This window comes from Ornithorhynchus anatinus, chromosome 15 (assembly GCF_004115215.2).
Source record: "Ornithorhynchus anatinus isolate Pmale09 chromosome 15, mOrnAna1.pri.v4, whole genome shotgun sequence".
In the NCBI taxonomy this organism is placed as follows: domain Eukaryota; kingdom Metazoa; phylum Chordata; class Mammalia; order Monotremata; family Ornithorhynchidae; genus Ornithorhynchus; species Ornithorhynchus anatinus.
In genome coordinates this window covers 26233178-26259112 of record NC_041742.1, presented here as the reverse complement: position 1 = coordinate 26259112, position 25935 = coordinate 26233178, and the positions used below count along the sequence as shown (strand labels likewise).

Here is a 25935-nt window from a genome sequence, read left to right as displayed (position 1 = left end):
AGCCGGCGCCGGCGGGGGCCGGCGGCGGGGCATACGCCCGGCGTCTCCCTCCGGGCCGACCGCTCCCCTCCCGGGAAGCCGGGGACGGCCCGGCCGAAATCCCGCTTCCCGCCTCGTCTCTCCCTCCCGGGTCGGCGCCGTCGGGAGGGGCCGCCCTAAGAGAGACGGACGGAAGCGGTGGAAGGGAGACGGTCCGCGGGGGGAGATCCGCCGGGCCCCCTCCGCCGGGGGAGGCCTCGACCGCCCCGGCGCCCGGAAGGAACGCGTCGACGCGGGCGGCGAGACGCGCCCCTCTCTTAAAAGGGGAAACCCTCTGGCGCGGGCGTCCCACGGGATTTCTCCAGCGCTCACCGTGTGCGGGGCGCCCTGCCAAGCGCCCGGAGGGGACGATCCGGCCCGGCGGCGGGCCCGGTCGCGATGGGGACGGTCCGCGGTGACCCCGCCGAGGCCGGCCGACGTCTCCCCGCCTAGGGCCGGCCGCCGGGGACCGAGGCCGGACGCCGCGTCTCCTCAGGGGACGGTCGACTCCGCGGCACCTGAGGACGGGGGAACAGAGTCCGGCCGTCGGGACCGACGCGGCGGCCGGCCGGCCCCCCGCCGCCAAGGGGGGCGCCCCGGTGCCTCATCCGGGAGGGCGGGCCCTCTCCGAGGGCGGGCCGACCTCCGGGGCGGCGGGGGGGCCGCCCGGACGCCCCGAGACGTTCCCCGGACCGACGGGACGTCCGTCGGTTTATCGGGCGCCCGCTCCGCGCGGGGGACTGAACCGGGCGCTCCCTCACGGCGCGGCCATCGACAGGATACTCGTCGAGCGCCCGCCCGTCCGCCGAGCCCCCTTCTCGGCGCCGGGGTGGATCCGGATCGTTCGGGACGGATACGGTCCCACCCCGCGGTTTCCGGAGGAGGGAACTGAGGCCCGGAGGAGAGTCGCCCTCATCCCCGTGGCACTCGTTAAGCGCTCGCTACGGGGCCGGGGGCCGTCCCGGGCGCCCGTCGGGGGGAACGCTTGAGTCCGAGAAGACGCTCACGCCGCGGAGGGGACCGGGGCGCCCGGAGGCCGACGCGGCCGAGTCGCGGAGGGCAGGGAGGGAGGCCCGCCTCCTCCGAGGGGTCTTCCCCGCCGCCGCCCTCCCCTCCGCCTCTCCCGCGGCGCCCGGGATGGCCCCGTCTCCTCATCCCCCCGCCCCGAATTCCCTTCCACCCTCCCCTGCCCGCGCTCCGGGCGCTGAACCGAAACCCTCGTCACCGTCGGCCCTCCCGACGTCCGTCTCTCCCGCTGGGCCGTCGGCTCCCCGTGGGCGGGGAACGCGTCCGTCGGGGCGACCCGCGGTCCTCTCCCAAGCGTTCGGGACGGGGCCCCGCACACGGCGGGCGCTCAACCCGCCGACACGACCGTAACGGGGAACGCGGACGGGGAGACGGGTTCCTTCGGCGGCGGCGGTCGCGGGGAACGGCCGTGTCGGCCGAGCGCCCCCGCCGGGCCCGGTCTTAAAACCCGGGGTACGAGGGGATGGGGCCCTCCGCGGGGCTCCCGGTCCGAGCGCGAGGGAGAGCGGGGATCGGACCCCCGTCCGGCAGCGGAGGGAACCGAGGCCCGGGGAGCCGGGCCCCGACTCCCGGGCCGGCGCTCTTTCCCCGGAGCGGAGACGCCTCCCCCGCCCGCCGCCCCCCGAGGAGACCGTCGCCGGGCTCGGTCCGAGACCCCCCCCCCCCGCCCGCAGCCGGCCTCCCGACCGGGGACTCTGTCTCCGGGCGAGGGGCACGGCGGCGTCCTCGGGGGCGAACGGGGGCGCCGGACGTCCGCGGCCCCCGGCCGCCCGGGGACGTCTTCGCCTGCCTCGGCCTCCCCGGGCCTCGGCCGTACGACGGGGACCCGCGCCCCCTCCCTCCGCCGGGAGGGGCGGACCTCGGGCGGGACAGGGCCCGCGCCCGGCCCCTCGACCCCCGGGGCGGGCGCCGGACGGATACCCTCCGAAGGGAGAGGAGACCACGGCGGCCCGGCGCGCCCGGCGCGGGACTCCCCCGGCTCCCCGGGGCCGTCCCGCCCGGAGACGCCTGACATCTGACGCCGTCCCATCCCTTCGGCCCGCGCCCCGACCTCTCGAGAGCTCGCCGGGGGCCCGGGGAACCCCCGGGAACGGGCGGCTCCCTCTCCAGACCGCGGGCTCCCCGGCCTTAACGTTCCTCCCCGCCCGGCCTCGCCGCTTCCCCCGTCCGTTTTTCCTCTCTGACGGTATTTTTCAAGCGCCCGGAGTACGCTCGGCCGCACGGATCTCCTCCCTCGAAGCGGAAGCCGCCGCCGGTAACCCGTTTTCGCGTCCGGCGCTCTCGCCGTTTCTCGTCGGGCTCCGTCGGGCGCCCGCCCGTCTCTAGTCGCTCGAAGACCGCCTCGCCGCGGGCCGAGAATCCCACCTCCCCATCCCCGTTTTCCGGATGAGGGAACCGAGGCGCGCGGAGGTGACGTGGCCGACCCCGGGGCCGCCCGGACGACGAGCCGCCCCTCGGGCTCGCCGCGCCGAGCGGCGCGGCGCGGCGGAAAGAGCCCGGGCTCGGGAGCCAGGGGTCGTGGGTTCGAATCCCCGCTCCGCCACCCGTCAGCCGGGGGACCGTGGGCGAGTCACTTGACCTCTCCGCGCCTCGGCGACCTCGTCTGGAAAATGGGGACGGAGACCGGGAGCCTCACGCGGGACAACCGGCATCTCCCCCGGCGCTCAGAACGGTGCCCGGCCCGCGGCGAGCGCGCAACCAATACCGACGTTATCGTTATCGTCAGTAACTCCGTGCGGGGCAGCGCGCCGAGCGCTCGGGACGATGCGGTGGCACGCGACGGCCCCGAGCTCCCCGCCCGTGACCATCTCTCAGCTCAAAGGACGGGCTCCCGGTCCGGACGTGCCTCCGCCGGAACGGTCGACGGGACGGCGGGGAATCGCCTCGGGGGTCGGGGGCGGGACGCGGGCGAGGGGCCGGCGGCGAGAAGGTTGGCGCTGACGGTGATGTCGGCATTCGTCAGGCGCTCGCTACGTGCAGGGCACCGTCCTGAGCGCCGGCGGAGATCCGGGGTCATCGGGTCGTCCCCCGTGGGGCTCACGGTCTCAATCCCCATCTGACAGATGAGGGGACCCCGGTCCCCTCGGCTACGAGACGGGGGGGGGGGGGGCGGGAGGGACGGGGATCGCGGCCGACCCGGTGCCCGGCCCCCGGGGGGGGGGGGGCCGGCGAATCGAAAATGGCGACGCCCCGGAGAACCCGAACGCGCCGTCCGGGAGGGCACGGGGCCGGAGGAAACCCCCCCCGGACCTCGAAAGGACCTCGGGCGGCGTTCCGCGGGAGCTCCGAATCCACGACCGCGTCCGACGGTCCAGAAGGGGAAACGAGAGAGCGGCCGCGGGCCGAGGGGAAGGGCGAGGCCGAACGGCGGCCCGCCGAGGGTGGGACGGGACGGCCGGATCCGGGATCGCTCCCGCGGAGCGACGACGGGTCTCCGCGTCGCCCGCCCTCCGTTCCCGGCGACGCGCGGGCCGCCCCGCCTGCCTCCCCCTTAGGGGAAGCGGCGAGGCTCGGTGGAGGGAGCCAGAGGTCACGGGTTCGACTCCCGGCTCCGCCGCCTGTCAGCCGTGGCACCGTGGGCGGGTCGCTTCGCTTCTCCGGGCCTCGGTGACCTCATCCGGGAAGTGGGGGCTGACCGGGAGCCTCACGTGGGGCCGCCCGAGGACCCCGTGTCTCCCCCGGCGCTCGGAACGGCGCTCGGCACGTCGTAAGCGCTTGAAGGCCGCCACTGTGATGATCGTCCTTACTCTCGCCGCTCCCCCGCTCCTCCGTCCAACGCGGCGAGGCCCCCGCCCCCCGTAGGAGAGCCGGCGGCCATCGCTCCCGGGCGTGGAGCGCTCGGCGGGGCCCGGGTCGACGTCGCCGGGTCGACGTCGCCGCGCTCCCCGACCCGCCGGCGGGAATTTTCGGGGAAGGAAGAGGAGGGGGACGCCGCTGCCGGGAAGGGACCCCTCGGGCCCCCGGAGGACCGGCCGGGTTCTCCCGGGAGCCGGGAGCGGGACGCGACGTCCCCGTCCCGACCCGGCCGGACGGGGATGGACGCGGGGCGCCCCCTCCCTCCCCGGTGAGGCGTGGGCTCCCGGGCGGGGGGCGCGGGGCTCCCATTCCCGGCGCGGGACGTTCCGGCTCACCGTCTCCTCCTCCGAGCTCCGCGCGACGACGTCCCCTTGGCCGAGGAGAGGCCCCCGGCCGCGGGGGCCGGGCCGCCGACTCATCCCCGCCGGCTCAGAGCGGACGCGGGGCGGCGCGAGGGCCGCGGGTCCCTCCCTCCGTCTCCGTCTCTCCCGTCGCCCTCCCTCCCTCCCTCCCGCGGCGGGGAGAGTCCGCCCTTCTGGGTCGGGGGGCGGCCCGCTTCCGCTCTGCCGGAAGACGGGCGGGGGGGGGGGGGGGGGGGAAATCCCTGGCGGGCGACTGACCCGTTTTCTGAGTTTCGGTTTTTTCCCCGCCCGACGGCAGCCCCCTCCCCCCTCGCGTCTGGAAGGCCGTGCTTCTCTCGGGCTTAAACGAGGAGAGGGGGCGATCGCGCCTCGTCCGGGACGCCCTCCCCGCCCCGCCCCTCCTATCCCGGCTCCGCCGCCCGGGAGCCGGGCGACCGCGGGCGGGTCGCCCCACCTCTCCGCGCCTCGGTCCCCTCCCCTCTGCCGCGGGGACGAGAGACCTCGCGTTCAGACGGCGAGCCCCGCGTCGGCCGGGTTGAGCCCAAGCGCCGGGGACGGCGCTCCGGACGCGGCCGGCGCCCCGCGAGCGCCACCGACGGATCGGCCCGGCGGCCGGAGGCCCGTTGCGGGCGGCCGACGTGTCCGCCGATCTCCGCGCGGCGCTCCGCGCGCGCCCGGTAGACGCCGCGGGTCCAGGGGATCGGCCCCCTCCCTTCTCCCGAGCGCTCGGAAGAGGGAGCGCCCGGCGAATCCCGTCGCGGAGGCGCCCACCGCGTGCCGGGCGCCGTACCGAGCGGCGGGGCGGTCCCGGTCCCCCCCGGCCCCCCGGTTCACGGACGAGGGAACCGAGGCGGAGAGGGGCCCGGCGGCTCCTCCGGGGCCGGGCGGCGGAGGCGGGATCAGAACCCGGGCCCCCCCGCCGGCCGGGGCCCCGACCGCCGGGCCGCGCCGCCCCGTCGGTCCCGCCGGACGGCACGGAAGCGTCCGGGCCCTTCGGGGCCGCGGGAGCCCGTTCCCCTCCCGGCGACGGGGCCGAACGGAGGGAGCCCCTTCCTCTCCTCCGCCTCCGTAGAGAAGCGGCGCGGCGCGGCGGCAGGAGCCCGGGCTTCGGAGGCGGAGCTCGCGGGTTCGAATCCCGGCTCCGCCACGCGGCAGCCGCGGGACCGTGGGCGAGTCGCCCCGCTTCTCCGGGCCCCGGTCGCCTCGTCCGTAAAACGGGGGTGAAGACCGTGAGCCCCACGGGCGACGACCCGATTCCCCCGCGTCCACCCCGGCGCTCAGAACGGTGCCCCGCGCGTAGTGAGCGCTTGACAGATACCGACATCGCGATCGTCGTCGTCGTCTCCGCCCTCTCCCGTCGGGAGGGTAGCGTTCCCCGAGCCCGGGGGACCGGCCTCCCGCCCTCCCGCCCTCCCGCCGGCCATCTTCCCACCGAAAAAGACGGGCCGCTTCCCGACGGGGGCCGACGGGAGGCCGGGCCCGATTTCCACGGCGGCAGGACCCCTTTCCCCACGCTCCCTAAGAGGCGGCCCCGCGGGAGCGGCGTTTCGAGGGCCTGGGGGGGGGGGGGCAGAGAGGGCCGGAAAACCGCCTCTTCCGACAGGCTGCCGGGGGAACCGATCCCCGGAGGGCAGCGGGAGAAGAAGAGATTCAGAAGACGCCCGTCGGACGATTCGGGGAAGGAACCGGAACGCCTTCGGCGCCTTCCCGGGAAAGCCGACGCTCCGATTCCTAAGATGGGGGGCGGGGGGGGGGGGGGGACCTGGAATCACATTCCCGCGGGATTCCGCTCGGCTTCCCGGCGGGCCTCTGGCCTCCCTCGGACCTTCCGCGGGGTTGTCAACGCGGCATCACGATGATCATCTCGCTCCCCGCCCGGATCCGGGCCGAGCGGCGGATCGGACGCAAAATAGTCGGATCCCACGTGGGGCGGGCGTTCCAAAGAGGCGGCGGAACGGGCGTCGCATCCCCGTCTTACGGACGCGGGAACCGAGGCTCGGGGAGGTCCGGCGACGCGCCCCGAGGCAGGCGGCAGGTAACAGCGCCGCCGTCTTAAGAACCGACCGGAAGCCTCTCGACGGATTAGACGAGGGATGCGTCCCCCGAGAGCGTCGTTTCCGCTGCAGGGGACGACGACGACGTCGGTATTTAAGCGCTCGCTACGGGCGGAGCACCGTTCTGAGCGCTGGGGTAGATGGAGGGTCACGGGGTCGTCCCACGTGAGGCCCCCAGTCCCCTTCCCCAGTTTAGATCTGACACCGCGTGCGGGTGTCATCCCGGACCTCACGGGACCGGACCGGCGTCCCCGCCCTCTCGACGGATTAGAATTTAGCGCGTGCGAACCAAGGCCGTCCTAAAAACGCCCGTCGACGATAAGCTCCCGTGTCAAACGGAGACGGGCACGGGTCCGGGAGACGGGAGGTCGTGAGGTCGACTTCCCGGGGGGGGGCGGGGGCGTCAGCGTCGCCGCCCCGCCGGCACCGAGGTTCGCCGGGACGATCGGGAGAGGAGTCGGCACCGTCGGCGGGGAACGCGCCGACTCCGGTTCGTCGGACTCTCCCGGGGGGGGCGCGGCGCTCCGCGAAGAGGGCGCGACGCAGGCCTCGATCGACCGACGCTCGCAAACCCCGCCCGGAGCCGGGAGCCCCGCGGGGGTCTCTCCCTCCGACGCCGGTCGAGGTCGGAAATCCCCGGTGGGAGAGGGAGCTCGTCGGACGTTTCCCTCCCGGCGGAGGTCCGAACCCGGGAAAAACCCGACGGGTCCCACGGGCGGTAACAACGGGAATGACGCCGGGATCCGTCAGGCGCCGACGAGGGAGCCGAGGCCCGGGGAAGCCAGGGGGCTCGCGGGGCCGGGGATCAGAAGCCGGGTCCCGCCGCCCGCCGGGCGCGGCGTCGCCGGGCGGCCGCGCGCCCCGGGAGACGGGAGAGTGCCGGCCGTCGCGGGGGACCCGCTGGAAATCCGCCCGCGGGAGCCTCCGTTGGGAAGAGGGACCGTTCTCCCAAAGAGGGGGGGGGGTCGGCAGCCCGGCGGGATCCCCCGCGCGCCGACCGTGCGGCCGAGACCGTACCGAGCGCTCGGGAGGGGACGAGAGAACCATCAAACCGACGCGTTCCCCGACGGCCTCGCGGGGAAACTGCCGCCGAGAAGCGCACGGTGCCTCCTCCCGGGCCTGGAAGGCGGATCCCGCTCGACTGCGTGAGACGGTCTCCGGGCCCGGCCGGTTCAGCCGCTCGTCCGTATTTACCGCGCGCGGGGCGACTACGGTTCGGCCGCAGAGAGAGAGAGACGATGCCCGCCCGACGACGGGCTCGCGGTCTAGCGGGGGGAGACGGGCCGGACGTCGGTGGCAACGGGATCGACGGACTCCGGGACGGATCCGCAGAACGGAGGCGAGCCCGGCCCCCCCGCCCGTCTCGCTCGGGGAAAGGTTTCGAGGCGTCGAGCCTCCTCCGCGGCTCCCTCCGCCCGTGTCGCGCGTTGGCCCGGATGGGGATCTCGGGGGGGGGGGGGGGACGGGGGACGCGGCAGACCCGCATCTGGATTCGGATCGCGTCCCGCGTCCTCCGCCGGACGCCGGGACGGATCAGACGGCGGTCCGCCCGACCCGCGGGCCGTCGAAACCCAGGCGACGGGAGGGAGGGACCGCGACGGGCCCGAGGGGAACTCGCCCTCTCGAAACCGAAAAGTGACGCAAGAGAAGCAGAGAGGAAGAGAAATCACGTGCCGGCCAGAGGCCTTCCTCTTCAACTCTCCGAGGAAGGAGCGTCCTCTCTAGAATCTGGACGGACGTCGTCGTCGTCCCCCCCCCGCCCCAGATCCCGGCGTATCTGGGGGAAGACCGGGAGGGAGGGGGCGTCTCCCGTCGGTCCGGGGAGTTTTTCCCGGAACGGCGTCCCGCCCCCGGGCCGAACGCGTCCGACCGCCGGGCCGAACGCGCGGGGTGGGCGGGAGAAGCGACGCGGCGTTGTGCGAACCCGGCCTCCTCCTGCCTGACGACGAGAGGGCCGGAAACCGCCCGGTCCCCGTCGGGGTTCCCCTCCCGGGCCGGAAACCGCGCGGGGGGGGGGGGGGACGGAGAGGCCGCCGGTCCCCGGATCCGTCGGGCGCTCCGGCTAACGGGGGAGACCGAGCGGGCGAGGAGGCCGCGCGCCGCTTCTCGGCGACGCCCCGGACGCCTCGCTCGCGCGAGAGATGGAATCAGAACTACGCGGTGGGGCGCGGGGGGGGGGGGGACGGCGGAGCCCTTCTCCCACCGGGGCCTTCGGGGAAGCGGCAGCGTGGGCCTCGGTCGCCTCCTCTGGAAAACGGGGACGGGGTCGGGGAGCCCTCGGGGGACGGGGCCCGGGTCCGCCCCGGTTCGTCCCCGGCGACCCGGGCGCGCGGTGGGCGCCTAAACGCCACGCCGAAAGAGCTCCGGTTTCCCCACGGGGGGCTTGGATGGAAAGAGGAAAACGGCCGCCCGCCTCGGGTCCCGGTCGGGCGCGTCCCCGTCGGTCACCGCCGCCCTCCGTCGGCACGCCCTCCGTCGGCGAGAGCGGTACCCGGGGAGCGCTCGCTCGGCGCCGGGCCTCGTACCCGGCGCCGGGGCGGATCCAGGCGGGTCGGTCCCCGCCCCACGTGGGGCTCCCGGCCCGTATCCCCGTTTTACAGACGAGGCGACCGAGGCGCGGGACGCGAAATAGCCGCCGGGTTCCGCTTCTCCGCCGGCGACGTTTCTCGGAGGGCCCCGGAGGAGGCCGGAGATGGCGTCCCACGTGGGAAATTCTCTCCGGAGGAGCGGGGGAGGCGCCGCCTCGGCCGCGCCGCGGCCTGCCCGACCGCGACCCGTCCCCCCCGGACGCGACGCTCTGGCGGGGAGGGGGCCGATTCCAAAATGAGAGCCGGGAAGGGGCCGGCACGGAGACCGGAGGGCGGGATCCGCTCCCGTTAGACCGCGCGCCCGTCGCCGAATCGTCCGTCCCGAGCGCCCGGCACGGTGCCCCGCGCGGAGGGAGCGCTCGGCAGATACCCCCGAATCTGGGACGCGGCGACCGGAGGAACGGAGCCGCCCGAAAACGCCGCCGCGGGGTCCCGACGGCGGCCCGGGTCTTTCTAGGACGGGGCCCCCACGGGGGCCGCTAAATGGGACACGGGTGAGGTTGAAATGGAATCCACTGGGGTTGACGGAGACCCGCAGAAAGAGAAAATCAGGCCGCCGGTCGAGACCGACGGCAAGGACGCCATCCCAACGGGGGGGGGGGGGGGGGGGGGGACGGCGCGAGCCGCCCCGTAGGGAAACCGGGACCCGGCGCGACCCGGTAAAATCCGGAGCGGTCGTCCTAAAAAAAAGGGAAACGGAGGCGGGGGAGTCCGGCCCGGGGCCGCTCGACCGGGCCGGCGTCCCGCGGAGGGCGGGCGCTCGCGGCTCGCCGCCGGCCCACCGGCCGCCCCCGCCGGCGAACCCCCGGGCCCGACCCGCGGGCCCCCGGGGACGGCGGGCCGCGCTCCCGCGGCGCGGAAGGGCGGCGGATCGCCCTCCGCCGGCCGCCAACGGGAGGAATCCGTCGGCCGCGTTCGTCGGGCGCTCGCCGTGCCGGGCGGCCGGGGGAGACCACGCGAGGGCCGCGCGGACGCGGGGCCCGGCCCGCGCCGGGCTCGCAGGGGGAGGGGGACGAAGGAACCGCGGCTCCGGGCGGAAGCGCCCCGGGGCCGCACGGGGGGGGGGGAAGACCCGCGTTCCGGGGGCGTCGACGGCCGCGTGACCGTGGGCGAGGCGCTTCACTCCCCCGGGCCTCGGTGACCTCATCTGGAAAACGGGGACGAGGACCGGGAGCCCCGCGCGGGACGACCCGACGACCCCGCGTCTCCCCCGGCGCTTAGAACGGCGCCCCGCACCGGAGCCGCTGGAGAGAAGCGGCGCGGCTCAGTGGAAAGGGCCCGGGCTCGGGAGTCGGAGGTCGTGGGTCCGAACCCCGGCGGCCGGGTGACCGTAGGCGAGTCGCTTCGCTCCTCTGGGCCTCGGTGACCTCATCTGGAAAACGGGGATTGAGACCGTGAGCCTCGCACGGGACGACCCGATTCCCCGTATCTACCCCGGCGCTTAGAACAGCGCTCTGCGCGTAGCCGGCGCTCGAATTCCGCCGCCATCGTCGTCAGTGAGCGCTTAACGGGTACCAGCCTTAGTATTATCGGTACCGGGGAGGCTTCCCGGAAACCCTAAGGCGACGGCGGAGGGCGGGGGAGCATCTGGTGACCTCGGGCCTCGGTCTCCTCATCTGGAAAACGGGGAGCCCCCACGCGGGCCCGGATCCACCCCGGCGCCCGGCGCGCGCTCAACGGACGCCGCGATTCTCCGTCTCGCCCCCGGCCCGGGCCGCCGTCCCTCCTCAGACCCCCGGGACGACGACTGTCCCCCGCTTCCGAGCCTCCGAGGCCCGTCTCCTCCGGGCGGCCTTCCCCGACCGCGCCCTCTTCTCCCGCTCCCCTTCTTCGCCGCCCCCCCTTCCGGCCCCACGGCGCTCGCGTCCGTATCCGGAACCTCTCCCCCTCTAGACCGTGAGCTCGCGGGGGGCTCGAGGGAAGCGCGGCCCGCCGGCCCGCCCCTCCCCGGTCCCCGGTCCCCTCTCCAAATCCCCCCCGAGGTCCTCCGTCCGCGAGCGTGACGCCGAAGCGCGACCCAGATCGCCGTGACCGCGGTCGGCCCCGATAGTCGGCCTGGCCCCGATTACCTTCCTAAAAAAGGCTCCGGGTCCCACCGGGGCCGCGGAGGGAGGGCGCGGGGCCGGGGGGCCGACGCGCCGTCCCCCGACTCCGCTCTCCGGAGGGTCCCAGGGGAGACGCCCGCCCGTCCTGACCCGACGGCGTCGTGCCCTTGCCCCGCCTCCCACGGGCGAGACCCACAAAGATCCAGAGAGGATCCGGGCGCCGAAACACGCGGACGCGGGGAAACACGGAAATCCGCTCCTCCGCGTCTCGGCGCCCCCGTCCGTACGACGGGGGGCGGCGTCCCGCCCCGTCCGCGCCGAACGGACGCGCCCCGGCGCTCGGCACAGGGCGGGCGCCGGACGGACGCCGTCGCGGCGACCGTCGTCGGCCCCCGGGAACGGCCCCGTTCCCCGTCGCCGAAGGAATCCGGGGGGGACGGCCTCCCCGCGTCCTCCGCCGCATCCACGTGGCGCTGGATTCGATGCCCGTCCCACGCGGGCCCCGATTATTCGCTCGATGGAATTTATTGAGCGCTCACTGTCCCGGTAGAGGGTTTTAGCGCCCGGGCGGCACGTGACACGCACGAGGACTCTTAATTCTTCTCCGGAGCCTGACTGCAAATGACACCTCCTCCAAGAGGCCTTCCCCGGGCGCTCCTCCTCCCCTCCGCGCCCCGCACGCGGCCAGCGCTCGCGAAACACCGCCCCCGGAGCTCCGTTCCCCGGGAACCCGGGCTCGGCCCCCCGCAGAGAAGCGGGACGACGGGCCCCGAGCCGTCGCGCCGCCTCCCGGTCCCCTCCCGGGATGCCCCGGGCGCCCGTGGCGACTCCGGGGGATCCATCTCCGGGAGAAACGGAGGCTCCCCGGCGCCGTTTTCACCACCCAGCGAAGCGGCCCACGCCACCGCCGGCCGCGGGAACGTCGAGGACGTCCCTCCCCCGGCCGGCGAGGCCGCGCCACGGCTAACTCCCTTACGGCGTACTCTCCCGGGCGCCCGGGCCGGTCGGCGCCCGGCCCGGGAGCGCCGACCGATCCGATTTTAAACGACGCGCTCTCCGTCCGCGTCGCCGACGCTAGACGGCCGGCTCGTCGGGGGCCGGGAACGCGGCTGCCGGACCCGTGCTGTCGTTCCCGGCGATCGGCGGAGCGCTCTGCGCGGAGCGGGCGCCCCACGGGCCCGGCCCCCATTTGCCCGGACCCACCCCGGCGCCCGGTGAGCGCTCCACGGATCGTCGTCGCCGTCACTCCTTCAACGGTATCCGAGCGCTCGCCGTGCGCAGGGCACCGTGCCGAGCGCCCGGGGCGTCCGATTCGATCCCCGCCCCGTGACGCAGAGACATCATCGGGATGAACGGCCATCGAGGGGACGCACGCCCCGTTAACGAACGGGGTGAGAAATAATTCTCTCAACGCCCTCCGTCAGATCGTCACGCGAATACCCGACCCGCCGGCCCGAGACCGAGACCGCCCCCGGAGCGAGGGGAGGGAATCGGGCCTCGTCTCATCAAACCGCGAGCGGCGGGGCCAACGGGGCTCCTGCGGGTTTTCAGAAAACCGTATCCCGTGGCGCCGTTCCAGATCCCCGCCCCGCTTCGGCCCCGGCCGCCGCCTCCCCCCCCCCCCCCCCCCGGTTTCGGCCCCCGTCCCGGTGGGGGACGGTGGGGGACGGGGGGGCGGGGTCCCCTCCCCGCCCCGCCGAATCGTCGTTCCGGCGACGGGGCTTTCTCCTCGGCGCTCTCCGCGGGCCGCGAGGGCGTCGGGACGCGGTCCCCCGCGGAGCCCTCGGCGCGAGAGGGACGGGGAGGCCGGACCGCGGAGAGGTGACCCGGCCGAGGTCGCGCGAGGGGGCCGGGGCGGGGTGAGAAACGGGGTCCTCCGGCCCGGGAGCCGCCGGCCGAGCGGCCGGCGGAGGGTTTTCCGTGCGAGGCGCGAGGGACGCGGCGACCGGAGAAGAATCGGGAACGGCCGTCCCCCCGGCCCCGGCCGGACCGTCCCCCGTCTCTTCCTTCCCCCGCCGTCGATCCCGACTCTGCCGCACGGCCCGGATCTCTCCCGCGGGCTCCGGTCCCCCCGAGACCCGACCCCCCCGGGGGCCCGTCGGGCCCGGCTCGCCGTGGACGGGGAAATCGATCGACGACGATAACCGTGGCATTCATCAGGCCCTCGCTCCGCGCCGGGCGCCGCGCTAGCCGCCGGGGCGGACGCGGGCCCCGGCCCCCGGCCCCCGGCCCCATTTTACAGACGGGGTGACCGGGGCCCGGAGAGGAGAGACGACTCGCCCGCGGCCGCCCGGCGGGCGGGATCGGGACGCGGGCCCTTCCGCAGTGAGCGCTCGGCAAACGGGAGCGCGCGCGCGCGAAGAGCCTCCCCTCCTTCCCCCACCTCGGGCGCCTCGACGGAACCGACCGGCTCACCGCCCTCTCCGGGGCGCGGGGGCGCCGGATAAATGCCGCCGACCGCGGCGGGCACGGAGGGCGGCGGGGTCCCAGATCCAGAACCTTCAAAATCCGGCAGAGGGAGGGGACCCGACGACGTGCGTCTCCATCCCCGACGCCACTTACTCTCATCGACGTCCCCCCGCCTCTTTCGCCGTCCGTCGTCCCCCTCCCCCCGTCCAGACGGCCGGCCCGCCGCGGGCAGGGCGGGTCGCCGCGGCCGCGCCGTTCCTCCCGAGCGCTCGGCGCGCGCGCCCCGACGGGCGGCCCGACGGCCGAGGGGAAGGAAGCGGGGCGGGGCGACCGACGGCCCCGGGGCGGTGTCGTCACCCCCCCCCCCCCCGAGGTCCGGGGCGGACCTCTCGCCTTTCGCCGCCCCCCCCCGGGGCCCCGCGAGAAGCCGCGGGCGGGGCGGACGCGAAACCTCCGCGGGCCCGGCGACCGGGAGGGGCCGGCGGGGCGCGAAACGGAGGGGCGGGAAAAGCGGGCGGCGGAGGGGGCGACGGGGGGGGGGACGGAGGAGGCGGAGAAGGAGATGGGGAACGGGGCGGAAGAGACGGGGGAGACGGGGGAGAGGGGCGGAAGGGACGGGGGAGGAAGCGGTGGAGACTGGGGGAGGAAACGGAGGAGATGGGGAAGGGGCGGAGGGGACGGAGGAGGAGGCGGTGGAGGAGATGGGGAAGGGGGTGGAAGAGATGGAGGTGGGGGAGACCGGGGGAGGAAACGGAGGAGACGGGGAAGGGGGCGGAAGGGACGGGAGAGGAGGTGGTGGAGGAAGAGAGGGAGGAATTGGAGGAGATGGGGGAGAGGGTGGAAGAGGAGGTGGTGGAGGAGGAGATGGAGGAGGAGATGGAGGAGATGGGGGAGAGGGTGGAAGAGGAGGTGGTGGAGGAGGAGATGGAGGAGGAGATGGGGGAGAGGGGTGGAAGAGAAGGTGGAGGAGGAGGAGATGGAGGAGATGGGGGAGATGGGGGAGAGGGGCGGGAGAGATGGAGGAGCAAGAGGTGGAGATGGGGGAGGAAAAGGAGGAGACGGGGAAGGGGGCGGAAGGGATGGAGGAAATGGAGGAGATGGGGGAGAAGGGCGGAAGAGAAGGTGGTGGAGGAAGAGGTGGAGGAGGAGACGGAGGAGATGGGGGAGAGGGGCGGGAGAGGAGGTGGTGGAGGAGGAGACGGAGGAGATGGGGGAGAGGGGCGGGAGAGAAGGTGGTGGAGGAAGAGGTGGAGACTGGGGGAGGAAACGGAGGAGGTGGAAGAGATGGAGGAGGAGGAGGAGGTGGAGAAGGAGATGGGGAAAGTTGTGGAAGAGATGGCGAAGCGGGTGGAAGAGACGGAGGAGGAAGTGGGGAGACCGGGGGAAGAAACGGAGGTGATGGGGAAAGGGGCGGAAGAGATGGAGGAGGAGGTGGAGAAGGAAGGGATGGAGGAAACGGGGGAGATGGGGGAGAGGGTGGAAGAGGAGGTGGCGGAGGGAAAGACGGAGAACGGGGGAGGAGACGGAGGAGGTGGCGGAGGGGGTGGAAGGGACGGAGGAGGAAGCGGCGGAGGTGGAGACCGGGGGAGGAGACGGAGGAGGCCGAGGAGACGGAGATGGAGAAGGCGGAGGGAGAGGAGATGCAGAAGACGGAGAAGAGCGACGGAGGGGGCGGCGAAGGAAAGGGAGGGGGGGTGGAGGGGATGGAGCGGGGCCAAAGAGGCGACGGCGAAGGACATGCAGGGGACGGACGAGGAGACGGACAGAGGGAGGAGGCGGAGGAGAAGATGGAGGAGACGGAGCAGGGCGAAAGAGGGGGCGGCGAAGGAGACGGTGGGGGGGGGGGGGTGATGGAGGAGGAGGAGGAAGGGGAAGGAGCAGCAACGGGAAGGCCCGGCTTCCTTCCGCAGAGCTCAGCCTGAGGGAGGCCCTGCGGGAGGCCCTGCGGGAGCAGCGGCGGGACCGGCGCCTCCCCTCCCCCCGGGGCCGCAGCTCTGCCCGTCTCGGCCCGCGGGCCCGGACCCCGCCCCGTCTCCATGGCAACCCCTCCCCACCCCCCCGCGCGCGCGCCCGCCCGCCCCCGCTACCTGCCGCGGCCGGGAACGGCCGGGAACGGCCGGGAACGGCCGGGAACCGCCGGGAACCGCCGGGAACGGCCGGGAACGGCGAAGGGCGGCCGCGGCGCCGCTCGCCCCGGGCCCCGCCCCTCCCCCCGCCCTCCCATTGGCCGCCGGGCGCGCGCCCCTCCCCCCCCCCCCCCCCCCCCCCCCCCCCCCGGCGCCGCTCCGTCTGGGACCCGCCCACGCGCCCGCCCACGTGCCGGGGCCGCCCCGCCCTCCCGCGCGCCGCCGCGCATGCGCGGCCGCCCTCCCCGGCGCGAGGCCTCGTTCGTTCGCTCGCTCGCTCGCTCGCTCGCTCCTCCATTCGTTCATCCCCCCCCCCCCCCCCCCCCCCCGCTATTTATTGGGCGCCCGCCGCGCGCCGAGCGCTTGGAAGGCACGAGGCCGCCGTAATGACAGACCGTCTCGGTGAGGCCCCGCTGATGATCGTAATATCGGTATTAGTCCATAAGGTTGGTGATGATGATAGGGTTGGTGTTGGTGGAGCGCCTACGACGCGCAGAGCGCTGTTCTGAGCGCCGGGGGGACTGAGGCCCAGTGAAGTGACTCGCCCACGGTCACCCAGCTGACGGGCGGCGGAGCGGGGATTCGAACCCGTGACCTCTGACTCCCCAGCCCGGGCTCTCGCCACCGAGCCACGGTCGGCATCGGTTAAGCGCTGACTCGGCGCGGAGCGCCGTCCTAAACGCCGCGGGTCGACACGAGGTCATCGGGCGGCCCCGCGTGGGGCTCCCGGTCTTCATCCCCGTCTCGCAGGTGAGGTCACCGAGGCCCAGAGAAGGCGAGCCGACTCGCCCACGGTCACCCAGCTGACGGGCGGCGGGGCGGGGATTCGAACCCGTGACCCCCGACTCCCAAGCCCGGCCTCTCTCCACTGAGCCGCGCTGCATCTCGCAAGATAACAACAACGATGACGACGACGGAGGTATTTGTGAGGCGCTTGCTGGGCGCCGAGCCCCGTTCTGGGCGCCGGGCGGATACGAGGGAATGAGGTGGTTCCCCCGTGGGGCTCAGTCTTCATCCCCATTTTACAGACGGGGTCACTGAGGCCCAGAGAAACAAAGCGACTGGCCCAGAGTCACGCAGCAGATGGGTGGAGGGGCCGGGATTCGAACCCCCGACCCCCGAGCCCGGGTTCTTTCCGCTGCGCCACGCTGCTCCGATACGGACGACGGGCTCCGTTACGCCCTTACTGGGCGCCAGGCACCGTGCTAAGCGGCACCAGGAGCGCTTTGAACGCAGCTCTTCTTAGGAACCGATACCGGCGGCGTCATTATTAGCGGCGTGGCTCAATGGAAAGGAGCCCGGGCTTGGGAGTCAGCGGTCCCGGGTTCGAATCCGGGCTGCGCCGCTTGGCAGCTGGGCGACTGTGGGCGAGTCACTTCGCTTCTCCGGGCCTCGGTTCCCTCATCTGTAAAATGGGGATTAACCGTGAGCCTCACGGGGGACGACCTTTCATTCATTCATTCAATAGTATTTACTGAGCGCTTACCGTGTGCGGAGCGCCGTACTAAACGCTCGGGATGAACAAGTCGGCAACAGATAGAGACGGTCCCCGCCGTCTGACGGGCTCACGCTCCGATCGGGGGAGACGGACGGACGAGAACGATGGCGATAGAGTCGGGGGGAAGAACGTCTCGTAAAGACGATGGCGACTAAATAGAATCGAGGCGACGTACGATTCATTAACAAAACAAACAGGGTGACGGAAATATATACGGTCGAGCGGACGAGTACGGCGCCGTGGGGAGGGGAAGGGAGAGGTGGAGGAGCGGAGGGAAAAGGGGAAAAAGAGGGTTTTTAGCTGCGGAGAGGTGAAGGGGGGGTGGCAGAGGGAGTAGAGGGGGAAGAGGAGCTCGGTCGGGGAACGCCCCTCGGAGGAGGTGAGTTTTAAGTAGGGTTTCGAAGAGGGAAAGAGAATCGGTCCGGCGGAGGCGAGGAGGGAGGGCGGGCCGGGGGTCGACGGCGGGACGGGCGAGACCGGGGGACGGCGAGGGGGCGGGCGGCGGAGGAGCGGAGCGTGCGGGGCGGGCGGCGGAGAGAGGGGAGGGAGGAGAGGTAGGAAGGGGCGAGGTGACGGAGAGCCCCGAAGCCCAGGGTGAGGCGTTTCCGTTCGGAGCGGAGGCCGACGGGCGACCGCCGGAGGTGTTTAAGAAGGGGAGTGACGGGCCCGGGTCGTCTCTGCGGGAAGATGAGCCGGGCGGCGGAGGGAAGGATAGACCGGAGCGGGGCGAGAGAGGAGGAAGGGAGGCCGGAGAGGAGGCCGACACGGTAGTCTAGCCGGGACGTGACGGGAGCCCGTGACGGTGAGGTAGCCGTCCGGGTGGAGAGGAGGGGGCGGATCTCGGCGATACCGTAGAGGTGAAACCGGCGGGTCTCGGTGACGGATAGGACGCGTGGGGCGAACGAGAGGGACGAGTCGAGGACGACGCCGAGATCGCGGGCCCGAGAGACGGGAAGGACGGTCGCGCCGTCCACGGCGATAGGCAAGTCCGGGAGGGGACCGGGTTCGGGAGGGAAGATGAGGAGCTCGGTCTCGCTCACGTCGGGTTTTAGGCGGCGGGCCGACGTCCGGGCGGAGACGTCCCGGAGGCGGGAGGAGACGCGAGCCCGAAGGGAGGGGGAGAGGACGGGGGCGGAGATGGAGATCCGCGTGTCGTCCGCGTGGAGATGGTAGTCGAAGCCGTGAGAGCGGATGAGTTCGCCGAGGGATCGAGTGTAAACGGAGAACGGAAGAGGGCCGAGAACTGACCCTCGAGGAACTCCGACGGTGAAAGGACGGGAGGGGGAGGAGGCGCCGGCGAAGGAGACCGAGAATGACCGGCCGGAGAGGCGAGAGGAGAACCGGGAGAGGACGGAGTCCGTGAAGCCGAGGCGAGATGAGGTATGGAGGAGGAGGGGACGGTCGACGGTGTCAAAGGCGGCAGAGAGGTCAAGGAGGACCGGAACGGAGTAGGAGCCATCGGACCTGATGACCCTGCGTCTCCCCCAGCGCTTAGAACGGTGCTCTGCGCAGACGAAGCGCCTAAATACCAACGTGATTATTAATCGTAGCAGTACAGTGCTTATTACATAGGAAGCACGCGTAAAAATACGATTAAAGGGGGAGGGAGCATAGGGATTAGGAATCCCCATTTTGCAGATGAGGGAACTGAGACCCAGAGAAGTGAGGTGACTTACCCCAGGTCACCCAGCGGACAGGTGCCAGGGTGGGGATTAGAACCCGGGTCCTTCTGACTCCTCGGCCTGTGCTCTTTCCGCTCCCCCCCCCCCCCCAACTCGCCCGGTATTTATTGAGCGCTCACTGTGTGCAGTAAGCGCTCGGCGGCGTTCGATACGACAGAATTAGCTTACGGTCGGGGGGGGGGGGGGGGGCAGACTAAGTCATTGATAATAAATAAGCGATCATCAATTTAAAGGATTGATGATCTTATCGAGTCTTTCTCGGTCTGTCGCCCGATCCTTTCTGATGACGCCGCCGCCGCCGGTATCTGTTAAGCGCTTCCTATGTGCCGAGCACCGTTCTAAGCGCCGGGGGAGACGCGGGGGAGTCGGGTGGTCCCACGTGGGGCTCACGGTCTTCACCCCCATTTTACAGATGAGGGAACTGAGGCACCGAGAAGGTCAGTGACTTGCCCGCCGTCACCCAGCTGACGGGGGGGGCCGAGCGGGGATTCGAACCCACGACCTCTGACCCCAAAGCCCGTGCCCCCTCCGCTGAGCCACGCTGCTTCTCTTTTCCCTCTCCGTCTCCCGCTCTGTGGCCTCTCCTCCCCGTGGCCCGGCGGGTGGAGCCGGGGATCCGGGTTCGAATCCCGGCTCCCCCGCCTGTCTGCGGGGCCACCTCGGGCGAGCCGCGTCGCCCCTCTGGGCCTCGTCTGTAAAACGGGGACGGGGACCGTGTCCACCCCGATCCGCTCGCCACCGCCCCGGCGCTCGGTACGTGCCAGGCGCGTGGTAGGCGCTTACCGAACACCGAGGTCCCCCCCGGCTGCCGCCTCGCCCGTCTCCCCGTCTCCGCTTTCTCCCCTCTTTTCCTCTGGCGTCGGGATAGAGAGTCCAAACCTTTCCCAGATTCAGGAAGACCCGTTTATTGCGCCCGACCCACGCGTTGGGAGACGTCGGCTTTCCCCGTCGACGGCTTCAGGCGGGACGCCTCCGTCGGGATCCTCCGGGACGCGGAATCCCCGTCTTCTCGGCGGGAGAGGGTCCCCGGCGGCCTCGGCCTTCCCGGGAGCGGCCCCGCGGAATTCCCGCCCGCCGTTCTCGCCGGGGAGAAAGGGCGTCAATATCCCTTTCTCCCTCGGAACCTGGATCTGGCGTCCAGCTGCAAACGGAAGGGCGGCCGCTGGGATTCGCCCGGCGCCCGCCGCGTGCCGGGCGCCGTACTGAGCGCTCGGGAGAGGGCCGGGCGACCGGCTGCCGGTCGGGGACAGCGGGATGTCACGGAGACGGACGGGGAGAAGTCGGTGAGTTCCGGGCGGGAGCCCGAGTCCCGCGGGAGCCGGCCAATCTACCTCGGGGGTCATTCGATCGTACTTACGGAGCGCCTCCTCTCCGTTTCGCCTCTTGGACCTCAGGCTCCCCCGGGGCAGCGCCCGGCCCCGCCGACTCCGTCGGATCCTCCCCCCCCAAGCGCTCGGCAAACGGCCCGAGTGACCGATCGCTCGCCCGCGTGGCCCGGGAGAAGCTCTCCGAGTCAGAGGTCACGGGTTCCGATGCCGGCTCCGCCGCTAGCCCGGTGCGGGGCCCCGGGGCGAGTCGCTTCGCTGCCCTGTGCCTCGGGTCCCTCATCCGTCAAATGGGGATGAGGCCCGGGGAGCCCCGCGTGGGACGACCCGCTCGCCTCGTGCCCCCCCGTCGTCCCCCCCGGCGCTTAGAACGGCGCTCTGCGCCCAGTAAGCGCTCAACAGGTGCCCCGACCTAGCCGAGAAGCGGCGTGGCTCAGTGGCAAGAGCCCGGGAGGCAGAGGTCACGGGTTCGAATGCCACCCGTCACCTGGGGGGACCGTGGGCGAGTCGCTTCGCTTCTCTGGGCCTCGGTGACCTCGTCTGGAACTCGGGGATTGGCCGGGAGCCTCACGTGGACAACCCGACGACCCCGTCTCTCCCCCGGCGCTTAGTCCAGTGCTCTGCACGTAGTAAGCGCTCAATGAATGCTACCGAATGAGGGAACGAAGACCAATACCGACGTTATTACGGGGCCGAGGGGGAGAAGGAGAAAAAGGGAGCGGTCCGCTACAGCCCAAACGCAGTCTAGCGCTGAGCGTTTAGCGCGCCGTACCGAGCGCTCCGCGGGCCGGGGCGGGGCAACGCTCGAACGGCAAACGGACGCGTTCCCCGCCCGCAGAGAGCTAAAAGCGGGGAGCTCGGAGTCCAGGCGAGTCTGCCGCTCGCCTGCTCCGTGACCTCGGGCGCGTCCCTTTGCCTCGCTGGGCCTCGGTCTCCTCCTCTGCAAAATGGGAATTCGAAACCCGTCCTCCCTCCCGCTTAGCCCGGGCGTCCCGCGGGAGACCCGTTGGCTATCTGGCGGCGTCCGGCCCCCGCCACGGTTCCTCGGGGGGCCGGGGGGGCCTGGGTTCCAATCCCGGCCCCGCCACGCGTCTGCCGCGCGACCCGGGCCGAGGCCCCGCACCTCTCCGGGCCTCGGTCACCTCGTCCGCACGAGGGGGATAAGAGCGCGGGCCCCACGTGGGACGGGGATTCGCCCGGCTCGACCCCGGCGCTCGGAACGGCGCGTGGCGGGCGCGGAACAAGTCCCGTTATTATCATCTTATTAGGCTCGCCTTTCTCCTCGATGGCGTTTATCGAGCGTTCGATGGCGGGCGCGGGCCATATGCCGATGAGCGCTCGGGACAGCGCGGGAGACGCCAAAGGCCCCTCCCCCCGTCCCTCGGGGAGCGCCTCCGTCCCAGAAGCCGGAGGGGCGGCGGGAACGCGGCCGCCCATCGCACCCTCCCCGAGGCCCGGCCCGGCGTGCCGCGCGGCGGGGTCGATGGGCCGCTTCCCGGCGGCGGGAGTCTCCGGCTACTCACCATCGATCTCTTACACTCGAAAAACGACACTTTCAGGGCCTTGCAGTTTCCTTCCTTCAGGCACTGCCGGGGGCTCTTCCCTTCCTGTGACGCGGAAGAGCACACGGGGGTCAGGCGCCCGGAGAGAAACGGGGCCACCGCTCCGGGCGGCGTCACTTTAGCGTCCCCCGCTCGGGAGACGGACGGACGGACGGACGGCCGTTCTGCCGTCCGCTCGGTAAACACCGAGCGCTCGACGAATACGAACGAACCGGAGGCCCGTAGGGCCGAGAGGGAAGCGGGGGGTCGAACCCAAACGCCCGGCGACCGCAGGAGACCTCGCCCCGGCGGACGAGAACGCCCCACCTCGCGTTCTTTAGAACCCGCTTTTATTTTTACTCCGTCCCAGAGGGTTCTTAAGCAGCACGGCGCTCCGGGCGGGGGGTGGCCCCGACACGGAATTTATCGACTCGCCCGCCGAAAGTTCCCGAGCCGGGGGTGGCGGAAGGCTTTCCGACCACGGTGTGGGCGTCCGGCCCCCGGGGGGGGGGGGGGGGGGGGGGGGTCCGGGAAGGTGCCGAGTATCTCTAATAACGATAACGACGTCGGAATTTAAGCGCTTCCTCTGCGCCGAGCGCCGTTCTCAGCGCTGGGGGAGACGCGGGGGTCATCGGGTGGTCCCGCGGGAGGCTCCCGGGCTTCATCGCCGTTGGACGGGTGAGGGAGCCGAGGCCCAGAGGAGGGAAGTGACTCGCCCGGGGTCACCCAGCCGACGGGTGGCGGAGCCGGGATTCGCGAGGCTTCGTTCGCGCGGTGCCCGGTTGCCCAGATGCCGCGGATTTGTGTTCTCCGCGCGCCCGCCCTCCCTCCGTCCCTCCCTCCCGATCTCCGTGCTTCCTGCCTCCGTCGCCCCCCCCCGGCTCCCGCCCGATTTCGAGCGCGGAGCAGCGGCCCGGGTTCGGATCCCCCCCGGCTCCGCCGCCGGTCGGCCGCGCGACCTCGGGCAGGTCGCTTCGCCGGGCCTCGGTTTCCTCCTCTGTAAAAACAAGATGGGGACGGAGGGTGTGAACCCCGTGTGGGACGGGGACTGGGTCCGACCCGATCGGTCTCTATCCGGGCCGGTGCCCGGCACCTAGTGATCATCAATATCATTATTATCATTACTATTATCGTCCACGCCGGCGCTTGGTACAGTGCCTGGCCCAGAGGAAGCACTTAGACACTACGAATTGCCCATTTGTCCGCTCGAAGCGCTCAGCACAGTGCTCCGCACATAGTAAGCGCTCAATAAATACTATCGAATGAATGAAAGATCATCTCCCCCCCAGCGCTTGGACTGAGCGGGCGGGGCCGGTGGCTCTCTGTCACTGCCCCATTGTACTCTCCAAACGCTCAGTGCAGCGCTCTGCACACAGTAAGCGCTCGATAAAGCGGCGTGGCTCGGTGGCAAGAGCCCGGGCTTGGGTGTCCGGGGCCACGGGTTCGAATCCCGGCTGGGTGACCGTGGGCGAGTCGCTTCCCTTCTCTGGGCCTCGGTGACCTCACCTGCAAAATGGGGATGAAGGCCGGGAGCCTCACGGGGGACCACCCGATGACCCCGCCTCTCGCCCCCCCCCCCCCCCATTCGGTGGCATCTCTCGAGCGCTTACCATGTGCGGAGCGCCGTGCTGAGCGCCTGGAACGGACGAGTCGGCAGCGGACAGAGACGGTCCCTGCCGTTTGACCGGCTTACGAGAGCAGAAGGGAGGGATGAGGTAGGAGGGGAGGGGAGGGAGGGAGGGAGGAGGACTCACTCCAGGGGAGTTCACGTCGCCAAGGTTGGGAGCCGGCCCCGAGTCGGGTCGGCCGGTCCGTGTTTCCGCGGTCCTGGGCGCGGAGCGCTGTACCCAGCGGTCGGGAGAGTAAACTCATCTGTAAAATGGGGACTGACACCGCGCCCCACGTGGGACAAGAGGTACGTCCAACCCGATTCGCCCGTATGGCACCCCGGGGCTCAGTACGGTGCCTTGCGCGGAGTAAGCGCTTAATAAATGCCACCGTTTTTTTTTATCATTATTATCGCCGAGATTATTGGCTCCCAATGGAGAAGCATTTTTATAAAGAAAAGTCCATCGACGCACCTTTGTAATGCAAGGTGAACTCACAGATCTGAATTCTTCTCCCCCCCCCCCCCCCAAATATCCTTATCTGGACCCCGTCCCCTCTCATAACGTGGTTCACTTCGGGATGTTGACTGTTATACTTAGAAACATACTAATAGTTTTCAGTGACATTTTAATAGATGTCGTACTTTCCTGTTCGCGAGAACAGTAAACGTTGGAGTAAGATACCGTGGCATCCTCCCAAACTCTGAGGCAGTCACAATCGCTGCCCAAGAGGCTTGCAGTCTGAGTTAAAGGCTTCATACGTGTAGTAAAACCGCGCTTAGAACAGTGCTCTGCACATAGTGAGCGCTTAACCAATACCAACATTGCTATCACTCGCTTCTCTGGGCCTCAGTGACCTCATCTGTCAAATGGGGATGAAGCCCGGGAGCCCCACGCGGGACGACCCGATGACCCCGCGTCTCCCCCGGCGCTCGGAACGGCGCTCTGCCCCTAATGTTGGTATTTAAGCGCCTACTGTGTCTCGAGCACCGTTCTAGGCGCCGGGGGGAGACGCGGGGGAATCGGGTCGTCCCGCGTGGGGCTCCCGGGCTCCATCCCCATTTGACAGACGAGGTCACTGAGGCCCAGAGGAGTGAAGTGACTCGCCCACGGTCGCCCAGCCGACGCGGGGCCGAGCCGGCGTTCGAACCCGTGACCCCTGACTCCCAAGCCCGGGCTCTCTCCTCTCTTCTCAAGGAAGCGCTTAACAAAGACCGACATTGCGATGATTAACGAATACCACCGAATGAACGAATGAGTAGCACAGCGCCCAGCACACAGTGGGCGTTCAGCGGGTACCGTAAAAGCAATAATAAATCGGGGGCGGGGCCTGCCTTCTCCCGTTGAACTCAAGTCTGCTCCGGGGGTTTACAACAGCTCCTGCCCCGTAGTAAGCGCCTAACCATCACTGATGATGATGATAATAAGGATAATAAGAATAACAACAATCATCATGATGACAAAGGAAGCGGGGGATTCCCCCCGAGCGCTTAGCACAGTGCTCTGTACCTAGTGAGCGCTCAATCGAGACGACTGAACGAAGGAATGAATGAATGAATGAATACAGAGTGGGGGAGGGCGGCGATTTGCGTGAGCAGGAGGGGGGCGGGGCGGTGACGTCATCGGGAGGGAGCGTTGCCATGGAAACGCGTCGCGTCGCCAGATGATGGGACGCGAGGGGGGCCGGGAGGGGGCGTCATCGAGAGGGTGGGGGAGGGGGCGGGGCCGCGCATGCGCGTCGTTCAGATGGGGGGCGGGGCCTAGCGAGAGTGACAGCGGGAGGGGCGGGGCCGTGGCAGCGCGTCACGTGGATGGGCGTGGCCACACGAGTGCGTCACCCGAGGGGCGTGGTCATGCGGAGGGGCGGGGCCGGGAAAGCGCGCCGGCGAGAGGATGGGGCGTGGTCAAGCGAGCGCGTCACCCGAAGGGGCGGGGCCACGTGCCGGTTGGCGGGAGGGGCGGGGCCCGGAGGGCGCGTCGGCAAGAGGGTGCGGGTAGGGGGCGTGGCCAAGCGAACGCGTCATCCGAAAGGCCGGGGGGGGGCAAGGCGATGACGTCATCGGACGGGCTGCGTCGCCATGGGAACGCGTCGGACGGGGGGCGTGGCCAAACGAGCGCGCCGTCCGAGGGGCGGGGCCATATGCAGGGTCGCGGGGAAAGGGGCGGGGCTTGTGGGGCGGGTCGTCGAGTGTGAAAGGGGCGTGGTCAGAGGCACACGACAGACGGTGGGCGGGAAAGGGGGCGTGGTCATCGACGTGCGCCTCGCGGAGGGGGCGGGGTCAAATGAAGGGTCGCGTCGGGGGGCTGGAAAGGGGACGGGGCCCGAAGGGCGCGCCATCGAGGGGTGGGGAGGGGCGTGGCCTCGCGGTCGCGTCACCAGAAAGGGCGTGGTCACACGCAGTGTCGTGTGCGGGCGTGGCCCGGAGGCCACGATGGGGGTGGGGAAAAGGGCGTGGTCAGAGGCACCCGTCACCCGGAAGGGGCGTGGCCGTGGAGGCGCGTCGTGCGGAGGGGCGGGGCCAAGCGAGCGCGTCAGCGGGGAGTGAGTTGAAGGGGGCGGGGCCCGGAGGGCGCGTCACGCGGGGGGCGGAGCCAATCGAGAGCGTCCCCGGAGGGGCGCGGCCGAGCCGCGCGCGTCGCCGTGGGGAGGCGTTGCCGGGCGAGCGCGCGCCCGCGCGCCCCGGCGGTACCTTGAGCACGCAGTCGGACTGCAGCAGGCAGAGGCCCAGGTCCTCCCGGACCCCCGCGCAGGCGCCCTCCTCCTCCGGCTTGTCCTCGTAATAGCGCGGCATCGCGGTCCCGCGGGCGGCTCGGCGCCGGGGGGCGGGGCTTCGGCGCCGGAAGTGCCGCGGCCGCTT

General features: G+C 71.6%; 1 protein-coding gene across 2 annotated transcripts; it reads right to left on the bottom strand.

Annotated features, from left to right (window-relative positions):
- LOC114816935 (cytochrome c oxidase assembly factor 5) lies at positions 1-25935 on the bottom strand. Of its 2 annotated transcripts, XR_003764747.2 has the most exons (4): positions 25768-25935; positions 21453-21536; positions 352-536; positions 1-155 (listed from the first exon to the last, which is right to left on the bottom strand). XR_003764747.2 is itself a non-coding variant. In XM_029079689.2 (3 exons), the coding sequence occupies exons 1-3, from the start codon at positions 25867-25869 to the stop codon at positions 19704-19706; spliced, it is 228 nt and encodes a 75-aa protein (XP_028935522.1). In that variant the 5' UTR covers positions 25870-25929; the 3' UTR covers positions 19494-19703. The 2 variants fall into 2 exon arrangements, 1 of the variants encoding a protein (XP_028935522.1); XM_029079689.2 differs by lacking the exons at positions 1-155; positions 352-536 and adding an exon at positions 19494-19745 and having other exon boundaries at positions 25768-25929.